General features: G+C 39.4%; 1 protein-coding gene across 4 annotated transcripts in view; it reads left to right on the top strand.

The window, feature by feature from the left end:
• Window positions 1–12,534, top strand: part of ARMC3 (armadillo repeat containing 3) — a 123,982-nt gene that overhangs the window by 73,323 nt on the left and 38,125 nt on the right. For all 4 annotated transcript variants that reach the window (XM_010367561.2, XM_010367559.2, XM_010367557.2 and 1 more), the window contains one exon: window positions 10,011–10,260. In XM_010367561.2, coding sequence (XP_010365863.1) covers window positions 10,011–10,260 — 250 coding nt within the window. The remainder of the gene's footprint in view (window positions 1–10,010; window positions 10,261–12,534) is intronic.

The following is a 12,534-nucleotide window of genomic DNA, read 5'->3' as shown; positions in this document are numbered from 1 at the left end:
CAGGGACTGACGATGGCCATTCTGAAGGGGGGACCATCTCTTAAAGTTAGCAAAATACAAACCACAAGTTTCACTTTTCCTTCTCCATCCCTGTACAGGAAGAGATGAAAGAGCTAGACATGTGTCCCATCACCCTTTGAAAAACAAATGTTAACACCCTATTCTCAGAGCACACTTCTTGGCCAGTTACACAGGCCCACTTACATAAGTAGTCCTGTCATTTAGAATACTTTTTACTAAAGAAGCATTGGCCATAGAGATAGTCCACAGTGATTTACAAAATTAAAACGTAGTCCCATGAAAAATGCAAGTTCATGTTGTAGACTTGATGTACAGGTTGCACTTAATGTTGCTGAGGTTGTACAGCTATTGTCTTTGTTGCATAGGGTTTTTCGTTTTCGGAGAGTTCCATTTTCCCTTCTAACAACGCAGGGAACTGCGTCTTCATACTGACCCCTAGTGGCCATTTAGGAGGATGTTGGGGGAGGGGCAAAAAAGGTAATGGAAGGACTGCTCTGTAGTTTAATGAAATGTACGTTAATTTAATTTGAAAGACTCTCCAGTGTACCTGAGATAATATTTTCAAAACATTTTTAAAAGATTCCGATCTGAAAATCATTTCAACATGGTGCTATTAGAGATAATATTCCACTGCTAAACGTGTGTTTAACAGATGCTTGCGTTTGACTTTGTCCTCTATTAAGGTGTAGTCATTTACAAATGTTTTGACGCATTCGTTGTACCGGTAGCTGTACATCTTCTGTGCAATATAACCAGATAGGATAAATGTAATACTCTTGGACAACATAACGTAAGAAATCTCATTGCTATTATGGTTAGAGTTGATTTTTTGCTCTTGACTTCGTATAATAGATTTTGTTTTACATTCTCATTTATATCACTTTGTTGCAAAATTCTAGATCATTTGAATTAGAATACTCACAATATGAGTATCTGGCAAGATAACATAGCTAATTTCATACCTTTTTAGGAGGTTTTGTTTTTTATTAAGGATGACCTCTGGAAGAACGTATTTAGCGTGTTACCTTAAAAGTCCTCTGGAATTATTAGATAAAATAAATGGGAGAAGTCCTCACGGTAAACCTGAGAATTATTCTTGCATTATTTCCGTCCAAGTTTACTGAGTGGATGCTTTTCATTTCTGCCCCTTAGAGCCTAGATTCCTCCCTGTCTGATGGAATCTTTTTTTTTTTTTTTTTTTTTTTTTTTTTTGAGACGGAGTGTCACTCTGTCACCCAGGCTGGAATGCAGTGGCGCGATCTCAGCTCACTGCAAGCTCCGCCTCCTGGGTTCATGCCATTCTCCTGCCTCAGCCTCCCGAGTAGCTGGGACGATGGAATCTTATTCTAAACATTGGTTATACTGGATTGGAAAATTCATTCTGAATTTGGAAAACACAGAATGAAAAGTTTAATTTTGCAATAGAACAAGTGGATTCCCCATCCCCATTTCATGTCAGTGGATGCCCACCTGACCTTGACCAACAGTTTGAATTTGATTAGCTACTGATTTTGTGAGGCCAAATGAATCCCATAAAATGTTCAATTAGAAAATTATCCATGCTACTTTTATTACCTACAGTGCAGAGACTGATATTTGCATAACCTCTTTTTAAAGTTGCTAGTATTCTCTTTCAGGTTTAATTTCGAACATTACTGATTTTCAGAGGAAATCTTTATATTATGTGATTTCCCCCCCCTTTCAATTTGAAGCGTACTTAAACCTATATAAGTTTATTTTTACCAACCCTTGACTTTTTATATTAATCATTTCTCTTGATTTTTCTTCACTCTGGAAATTGTCCTTACCGCTCATTGATTACACTTGAGTGGAAAGGCTTGGGTAGGATTCCTGAGGAAACTGCCCCAGCTCTAGCCCTGCAGGTGTAGGAGATTTGGCTGTTTAGCTAAAAATTGTCTGAAAATGAAATTTTCCTGCACACACACGTTTTGCAATATGATCTTACGTTTACACGATCTGAAACTCTCTACCCCTGTGGCTCACTGAATGTTAAGAGGAGGAGGAGGATGATGTTGAAAGCTGACAGTTATGGGCCACGTACTGAGCTAAGTCCTTGAGTGGAATATATCATTAAATCCCAGAGCGGTTCTATGGGGGAAGGAATATTATTGTCATGCCCATTATGCAGATGAGGAAACCAAGGCCCAGTGCTTACTCACAGTTCACAGAGATGGTCTGTTCTGTAGATCCCCAGGGAGCTGGTAGGAACTGAACCTCTTACTCTCCACCCTGGCAACTTTTATCTCATTTTTTCCTCATCAATGCCTCCAGGACCCTTAACTTCTCCACATTTTCCCCACCAGAAATTTCCCTTGTGCTGAAATTCATGATCTCTTTGAATTCCTCCAGACTGAATGGCCAGCACTCCTTGTACTCACTCCAGTGGGTACCTTTGCAGTCATCTTTCATCCCTTCCTTTCCCTTTCTCTTTGCTTCTGACCCTCCCTCCACCTTTTTCCCCTGGGTTCCTTTCACCAGTCTCCCCTCTCCTCCTCTCTGCTTCTTCTGCCTCCTCCTCTCTGCTTCCTCTGCCTCCTCTTCTTTCTCATTTTCCATTCCCTAAGGAATAATGTCCTAAAGCAAGGAAATTCTGTTGGTTTTTGTTTTCTTGAAAATACTATATTTTTTAAAGCTTAAGAGGTTAAAAAATGTAAAAAGTAATAAAGGTCAGAAAACCATGCGTTTTTTTTTTTTCCCGGTCTCTGTTGATTAACTTACTTTTGAGCAAGTTTTAGTCTCACTGCATCCTGTCTTTCTAAACTATGAAACAAATGATCTACTGTATTTTGTGCAAGTAAGCAATTGCCCCCTAACCATATCACAGGGAGTCTGGAATCCAGCTTCCACTGGGGCCCAGATGTGATTCATCTTTATAGCTGTTACCATTTCATCCCTAAAGGTAGGGAACTTACCACCTTGAGTGCAGGGTTTTTTTTTTTTTCGGTTTGGTTTGGTTTTGAGGGTTTTTTTGGTAGTGATTCTACCATTATCTAGGTATTCTTTACCTGCTGCGCACTGTGCTAGGCTCTTGGGTACCACAGGAAAGGAACACATCAGGCCTACATTTCAGTCAGGGAGGCCAGCAGTACATGAATAATTTTAAAAAGATAATTGCAGAACTATTACAGTATAGGTAAACTTAAAACAGCATAATGTGGAGAGAGGACCATGGCCCCAGGTTAGGAAAGGGGCCTAGAGAATGATACATGGCTTGTCAAGGAAGGGCTCTCTGAAGAAGTGACATCTGAGCTGCTCAGAATAAACCAGTCCTGGCAAGCGCAGGGATTTTTTGTTTGTTTGTTTGCTGTCGCACTAGAGCATTCGGCGTCCTTATTATTTAGTTAAGAATATCAACAACATGGTATCTCTAATTACTTTGGGATTGTTTCCCTTGTCATTGACAGATATGTAAATAGGCTGATTTCCAGGCTAAAGAGAAACATTTGGTAGCTGCAAAAGTCATTTATTATGAATATCCTAACTCCTTGACCATCATTCCTATTTTATTAGGAGACAAGTCAGCCATGCAAAAGAGAGTTGTTCTTTGCTTATGGAAGATAGTTAATTACAAGTAGGGCATTCTAGCATTTGAAACAGAAGGTAGCATGTATGGAAGTGAAGTATTGTGATTGAACAGATAGGTCAATAAAGGCTCCGTGTCACTTGGGAGGAAATTACATTTGATTTCCCCAGACTTTGATTGACTGCCTCAAAATCGGTAGCAAAAACATGCACGCTCTTTGTGGAAGTGCCGGGGCAGCACTCGCTATTCTCTTTGCAGTCATGCTGTTCTCTTTGAGAAAGCATAATGTCACCGTGGCTGCAACATCAAAGCAAATTCTGAAAGTCTTAAAATGAAAACTGCTAAGGTGCATCAATATGATGTAATCAATTTGGTTTCACATATTTCCTAGCATGTTTTGGCATTTTTCTTATTTTGCTATAGATGCAAACACATTTTTTCCCCTGTGGCTGGGCTTTACTTTAATTACGTTAATTTTAAAACCTTCATTTTAAGCATTTGCTTACAATTAATTGGTTCTCTCCCTTAATTGTGAAAAACTTCTTAAATAATATTTATTTAAAAGAAGAACATTCTCTTGGCTAGTTTTATCAATCCTGGAGTTCAGCCAGAGTTTGGGGCACATATACTAACGTTCTGCAGCTGTGGAGCTGTGGTGGGATGATCCCTGTTCTGGACTCAGAAATTGACCAATTTAGCAAACATACTCCACTTCTTGGATCATTACCTTTGTTGAGAAACCGGCTGGAACAAGAGTCAGGAATTTTGTTTATAGCATTCCAAATCTGACTGTGACAACTGGGAGACTTGTTTATCATAACGTCCAGTGTTCCACCTGTCCAGACTTCCTGCAGCCGGCAAGGCTTAAAAATGCCAGCTCTGAGTCGCTGCTGCATACACAGCGCCCCTGACCACTTGCAGCATGTCTGCCACCAATATGTCTTCCTTGGTGTGACAAAACTCACGGAGACATATGAAAAGTCATGCTGGTGGGAATGGTTGTAATCACTGTTAACAAACAAGGTTCTTATTGCCAATATCACCATCTGTTCCATCGGGTTCCACATATTACCCTGTATGTGGGCTCTGTTAAACAGATTTCTATTCTGCCCAAGGTCACCCTTGATTCATGTTACCAGACTTTGCAGATGGGTTGAATGTGAACCTCAAATTGCAGCAAGGATTCAACTCTGAAAGGTACCAAATGGTGTCATCTGGTGCACACTCAAATAAACAGAGTCAACAATGTCTGCAAAGACAAAATAGAGATATCCCTTGATAAAAGAGATGAATATATTCCCAAGAAGTCTAAAGTGCAAATTTTTATTTCTTGAATACCATCTAAAACTTACCTCACTGTATAATTGGAGAAGCATGAGGGCAGGGAGGAAATGAACCAATTTCAAGAGCAGCTGTAAGTGATAAAACTGGAAATCCCAGTGTTGCTGGATCCTATCCCTTCTTACAAACTTAAAGCTGAGCTAAGCACTTTCCCCCTCCCTCCTCCTCAATACCGGCAGTGGATTTCTGCTCACTCACCTTGAGTTGATTCGAGTCAATTAAAATATATTGATCTTCTCAGCACCGAAAATATAAATAAGACTCAAATATTACCTCTAAGAGGTATGTACCAGGTACAGACATAGCACAGAGGAGGGTGTGATTAACAAGGAGGGCTATGATGGTCACAGATGACTTTGCAAAGGGACAGGTAAGCAGAGAGTGAAAAATGAGCTAGTGTTCTCCAGCCACAAGTGCCAGAGGGATAGCGAAGGGTGTTTGGGACAAAGGCGCCACCAGTGCAAAGACAGAGACATGATGTCGCACGATAGTTTTAGTGAGCCGTAGATGCTATCTGTGTTTGAATTTTTCCTCAGTGATGTTCTTAGTGTCCTTTCTGTAAGTGCTCTTTTATTGTGGGGCTTGGGCATTTGAATGAAAAATCTGCTGAATTCCATTCATGAGTGCTGCAAAGTAACATTTTTAAATTGTTACTTTCTTCTGATGTAAACATTTATGCCAGAACATCATATTTTTAAACAAAAAGAAATGTGTATATTTAGCACACAAATGCTCTGAGCTCACGTTAAAAAGAAATCCAGTTTGGAGATCCAGAAGTGCCTCCTTGAGGAAAAGACATATATGCTGAGCTGTGAAAGAGGGCTGGGCATTGTCCTGGGGCAAGAGGATGTCAGGAAATGGGAACAGCATAGGGGAGCCCTAATGTGGGAAAGAGCCTGGCCTATTGAAGGCTGCAAGAGAAGCCTAGAGCACGGAGCAACAGGAAGAGTTGGCCTGGGGCGGGGGGGGGGGGGGGGGGGGGGGGGGGGGTGCATGGGGCTGGCGTGAGAAGTGGGGGCCGCTTGTGTAAGGCCTCAGAGGCCATGTCAGAAATTTGGGGGTAGGCAAGGCATGGTGGCTCACTCCTGTAATTCCAGCACTTTGGGAGGCCGAGGTGGCAGGATTGCTTGAGGCCAGGAGTTCAGGACTAGCCTAGGCAACACAGCAAGACTCCATCTCTAGAAAAATAATTTAAAAATATAACAAAAAAGAAAAAGAAAAAATTGGGAACTTTATCATAAGCACTGGGAAACCGTGAAAGTTTAAGTAGGGGAGCAATATGGTTATAATTTTAAAACATCACTTTAGCTGTAAGACAGAGGAAGGACTGGAGAGGGTGAGGAGAGACCTCTTAGGAGATTGTTTACATCAACCCACAAGAGAGGGTGCTGAATTGGATTCTGTGGGAGGATGGAGAGAAGGGAGAGATTAGAGAAACATGGAGGAGGAAAATAGACAGGAGTTGCTAATAGATTGACGTCACATGGCATGTCAAGCTTCACCTCTGTTTACATATATCAAATGATATAAACAGATGTTTTTATACATTCCCATATTTGTTTTTTAGTTTGTTTTTTTCCCAATTTACATTTTAAACTCTTACTTGATTAAACTCCAACTGGATGGAGACTAATGATAGTAAATATCAGAAAATATTTTCAAATTATTGTGATGACATATGGCCCTATAATTCTGGATTTTGAAACAAAGCAGTTTGACTTCCATCCCATTCATCTGGATAATGCTATACTATTTGGGAAACCGAAATGTGTTTTAAAAATATGACAGGCTGCAGCTTGTGTACAGGGAAAAATACAACAGAATGTCTGAGGTTTGAAACAAACAGAATTAATTCAATTCTTTTTTGTTTTTTAAACAAACAATTTTGTTTAAAAAGAATTTTGTCCAATTCTTTTTTGGTTTTTAAAGTACAAATTCTGCACTCTACTTCTATATATAAAATTAGCTTTTTTAAGGTAAGAATAATAGTTTAATTTTCCACCATAATAAGTTAATCTCAGTTATTCTTTTTAGACTTAGTGCTGCATATAGCAAATTATGGGCAAATATGTACATATAATGCAGGTTGTGCCAGCTGTGCCTGCACGATTCATCTTTCTGTGCTGGCATTTATGTTCAATTTAGTAAAAGCTATATTCCACTGTGTACTAGAATCTTTGGTTTTTTGAACAGCTAGGTTTTTATGCATTTCCCTTTACTGTCTCCATGAAGAGCAAAGAAAAGAGCAGAAGGTAGAGATATAAATGAACCAAGTCAAAACATGCCTTTGTAGAGGAGAAAAAAAGAAACAAAATCAAAGCAGAAAGGCTGAGTGTTCAGATAAACCTGATGGAAATTCCTGTATCTCCATGATCTAATTTTTCTTAGTTTCTTAGTTTACAAGACAAGCGAAAAAGATGATGTATGACCCTGCGAACTCCCTTAGTTTTCCAGAAACTCCCTGGTACACACAAAAGACAAAGTCTTTCAGAATTTATTGTATGCATTTACTTAAAATACTTCTGCCTCTATCCTGGATGCCATTGAAGTACCCTGCAATTGTATGCCTTTTTTTTTTTTTTTTTGAGACAGGGTCTCACTCTGTCGCCCAGGCTGGAGTGCAGTGGCGCTATCTCGGCTCACTGCAAGCTCCGCCTCCCGGGTTCACGCCATTCTCCTGCCTCAGCCTCCCGAGTAGCTGGGACTACAGGCGCCCACCACCTCGCCCGGCTAGTTTTTTGTATTTTTTAGTAGAGACGGGGTTTCACCGTGTTAGCCAGGATGGTCTCGATCTCCTGACCTCGTGATCCGCCCGTCTCGGCCTCCCAAAGTGCTGGGATTACAGGCTTGAGCCACCGCGCCCGGCCAATTGTATGCTTTTTCTTAACTCTCCAGAATGTTTTAAAAAGTGAACATTCTCAAGGAAAACCACCAAGTGACAAAGGAATCATGCATTTTGGCCAAGCCATGTTTACAATGATTAAAAAATACAAGGTATTTGGTTTAAGGGGCTGATTGCATTAAATACCTGAAAAATAAGTTAAAGGAAAAAAATGATTTTTGAGCAGGTGAAGTATATATTATTAATTAGAAAATATGTATAATTTAACATTTTTGCTGGCAGTTGTAAAAAGTATTCAATATTTCCATTGTAAAAATATGAGATGTTTCTGATAAACTAATATATTAGAACCTCCAACTTTTCCCTCTTTCATAAAAGCTAATGAACACCATGCCAATTAATAATAGGAGAGAAGATGAAAAGTGAAATTATCTTAAGAATGCTTATTTTATCCCCTAGGAAAGGAAATTAAATGCTGACCCCTGGGCTATTATAGTGAGTGATGCAAGGCCTTTGGATATTTTTGTAGAGGTAAATTTTGGTTCCATGTCATCTAACCAAATTTTAATTTTAAGGGACGTCATCCTAGAGAAGGAAAGGGAGATACCAAAGAAGGGTTAAATGTACAAGGACTGGAGAATGAGTAGAAATGAAGCGAGGCTCTGCTTTTGCCTTTGTGGGATGTGGTGTGTTTGATGGACTGGTTTATATAAGCCAGGCTGGGAGGTGGTCCTGCGAGGGTGACACCAACTGAGCCCTTCATTCTCCAGAGCTGCTGTCCCTCTTCATTACATTCCTGCCCAGTCACTGTGGTTCAGTTTCTTTCAGAGCTGGTGCCACAGCCACAGCCTCCTTACACCTACGGCTACCAGTCTTTTTATGGAGATTTCATTTACCTCCTCTCTGATGGACGATTGTCATAACTTCTTTTCTTGAAGTTGTGAGTCCTCCTTCACAATAAGCAAATTGAGGTGACAGTACCAAATTAAATTTAATTCATCACAATACAGGGTGATGGGCTGAATCATATAGCTTCAATTGTTTTTTTTAAATTTTGGTTATTCTTATATAATCCTAAATGAAAAAAAGGGTCAAAAACGTGAAAGAGATGTTCATATTATTGACATCTCAAGTATTTTTACTGTCTTGACTTCTATTACTATGATGATTTAAATGGATTTTGAAAACAGAATTTTGGGTCTCCCTTTAAAACCAGGATGCTCTCTTTATCTTATTGCTTGGAACATCTCCTATTTATAGCACTTCCAAACATTGAAGAACATAACTAAATTATCTCCCACTCATTAAAATGCTCTCATTTTTATTTTTACTACCTATGAGCTTTAAACTGATTTAAAAACCAGGACAGCTGGTGTCTGGAGCCCTTCGACCCTGGCTTGATCTTGGAAGCTAAGCAGGGTAGGGACTGGCTAGAACTTGGTAAGGGAGACTGCCTGGGAAAACCGGGCGCTCAAAAACAAGGGCTATTCTGTGCTCTTAAAAGAAGATACAGGTTACCTAATTGTGAAAAAATGTTAGCATATTAATAGTAACTGTAGTCTTTTTATATTAGAGACAGGAAATTTAATAACGGAATATGCCTACATTACTAAAATTATCTATTTATATCCATATCATGACTTTGATCTTTAATGTTTAATTTGTAAAAGCAGTATTCTCATGCAGAATGATTTGCTGGTTCTGTTAACCTTTGCCTACAGTTAACAACCTGATTTGAAGAAGAGGAGGACAGGCTAATGAATTTTAACTTAAATCAGGAGTTCCCATGCTCATTCATTCCTACTTTGTAAGGCTTTTGTTTCCTTAATTGGTAGGAAAATGTTATCTTCAAGAAAACTTTCTAAGAATTTTATGGTTCGTGTGTGGAATCATATAAGGGTTTCTTTAAATAGAATTTCCTGGTCTTATAAGTAAATAAAAATAATAATAATGGTTGTACCATTTTTTAAAGAAGTAGTAGTCATCTATTTCTGAGGTTTCTAAAAAGTAGTAATGATATATTTTTCTATAACCAAAAGCTGTACAAGTAGAAAAAGAATTATTTAAATTCATTCATAGCTCAAAATTTTCCAGACTCCGTTTAAATCACTAGCGCTCGATTCTGGGTTCACTGCATGGCAAATTAATTTATTTCTAAAATTGTATTTCTGTACTCATTTGTTTTAGCAGCTCAGTTGCATGCTCCAAAGATAATTTTTTGAATTCAGATGAATCACATTCATTTCTCCTTCATTTACTCAGCGCTGCTGCTGAAGCTGATGGTATTGATCCATTAATAAACGTCCTGTCTAGTAAACGAGATGGAGCCATTGCCAACGCTGCTACGGTATTAATGAACATGGCCATGCAGGAGCCCCTGCGCCTGAACATACAGAATCACGACATCATGCATGCCATCATCAGCCCACTGCGTTCTGCAAACACAGTCGTGCAGAGCAAAGCTGCTCTCGCTGTCGCCGCAACTGCGTGTGACGTTGAGGCCCGGACAGAGGTGAGGATTTTAATAACATGTGTTCTCTCATTTTTCTGGTTAGTACCTAGTGGTGGATTCATTTGAAACATTTTTAAGTGATTGAACCTACCTATCATTTAAGTCCTTCAAAACTAGTAAAACAGTGGAAAACAAATTGGCATTGTCTTTTCTTGTTTGGTTTATTAGCAAAGAAGGTGACCATGCCTTGTAAACCCAGCAATTCTGTTTCTAAGTATAAACCTAAGAGAATCTGTTGCCTCTGTGTACCAGCAAGCATTGTTTAAAATATCTAAACAACTGAAAACACACCGATTGTCCAATTGTTAAGAAAATGGATAATGCATTGTGCTGTAGCCATAAAACAGAATCTCATGTCAGTGAAAACCAATGAGCTACAGCCCCACATGTCAACAGAGATGAGTTCACAAGCATTATGCCAAGCAAAAACAAATTGTAGAAAAATACATACTTATGATTCCATTTATGTAACATTCAAAAGGATGCAAAGCTAAGCACTATGCTGTTTTGGCATGCATACATATAAGTTAAAACTATAAAGAAAATTGAGGGAATGCTGAATCAGAAATTTAAGAAAGTGGTTGCTTCTGTAGGGAGAAAGGGGGGCATGTAATCGGGTAGAATTTCAGTGTCATTGAAATGGTCATCTCTTAAGCTGAATAGTAGACAAACAGGTGTGCTTTTTACTAGGACTCTTTAAATTATACATGTGGGTTATATGTACTCTTGTGTTTCTCTTATATTTCTTATTTTTAAAACATACAACTGCATTTATCTGAAAATCTATTATATAAAAATGTCCTTGATAGTTTATGGTGATCCTATTAAATCTTCAGAAAAACTTTATTTAGGCCAAGTGCGGTGGCTCACGCTTGTTATCCCAGCACTTTGGGAGGCCAAGGAAGGTGGATTGCTTGAGGCCAGGAGTTCGAGGCCAGCCTTGGCAACATAGGGAGATCCACATCTCTACAAAAAGACTCTGCCTCCTTAAAGAATAAAAATACAACTGAACTTAAATCAACAAACATCTTTTTATTTTTCTCAATTTTCTCACATTTTCATGTCACCATGGCACTCATTTGAACAGCCTGGGACTTTGTTCTTCTCTGTCCCATAAAAATAACAAAACCAACGTTTATTGGGCATCTGCTATGTGTCAGTGCTAAGCACTTTACATGCATTTAAGCCTCATTTGAGATAGGTATGTTTGTAATCCCCATATTACAGATAAGGAAAATGAGGCGTAAAGAAATACGCTCAAAGCAGAGTTGGTAAGAGGCGAGTCAGGGATATGAGAACACATCTGGGTCTAGAGCCCATGCTTCACACTATGCTGTCTGCTCAAACAACTGCCTAATCTTTTTCTTCTGTCTCTTTGATCTCTATTCTGTCTCCCTTGTTTGTTCCCATTGACTCACTTCATTTGTGATCACCCACTCAGGTAGTGGTAGGCACCAGATATGTATTTACCAACTACTGCATGCCAGGTGCTCTGCTGCGTATCAGGAGCACAGTGACAAGGGTCCTGTTTATACCTCCATGCAGCCTGCAGGGGCACCCACCTAGTTCCTGGAATATGCGGGAGACCCTTTACTTTTTTCCCTCCCCTCCTATTCCCCTTACTGGCTCCAGGCTGATCTTTCTAACCTGTGACCCTGGTCACAGCATTGCACATCCTCAATGGGAACTTTAAGCTGCTCAGTGCCATCTGCAGGGCCCCTCGTGACCTGCACCTGCCTACCTAAAGGTGTAAGCTCCAACTCTGTCCAGGTGGAACTCTTCACTCCAAAAATGCCACACTGCTTGTAATTATGTCAGAATGCTCTGCTCTCACAGCTATACCTGCTTGATTTCTCTGCTTTCTCCCTTTTCCCCCACCTGATAAATTCCTATTTCTCCTTCAAAATCCAGCTCTACCCTCCTGTCCCCTAGGAGGCCTTTCTTCAGTTTTCAAACTAGGGTGCATCTTTCTCTATGCTCCCATTGCAACTTTTGTCTTCCTTTTTTGAATGTTATGGTTCTGTGTAAACGACTACAAGCTCCTTGAGACTTTAGGGAAGGGAACTGAGACTCCCTGTGTTCATGTCATTAATATATACCTGGCACATAATATATGCTGAATGAACAGTTGTTAAATGAATGAGTGAACATATAAATGGAGGAATTAATGAATAAATTAAATATGTGTCTAAAAGACATGTGGTGTTAGATTACTATCTCATATTATACCTTATGCTTGCTAAGCATAAGGATGCTTCAAGTGAACTTTCTAAG

The sequence above is a fragment of the Rhinopithecus roxellana genome, chromosome 11 (genome assembly GCF_007565055.1).
Source record: "Rhinopithecus roxellana isolate Shanxi Qingling chromosome 11, ASM756505v1, whole genome shotgun sequence".
Classification (NCBI taxonomy): domain Eukaryota; kingdom Metazoa; phylum Chordata; class Mammalia; order Primates; family Cercopithecidae; genus Rhinopithecus; species Rhinopithecus roxellana.
The sequence above is the reverse complement of the archived record's forward strand: the minus strand, read 5'-3'. Positions and strand labels throughout refer to the sequence as shown.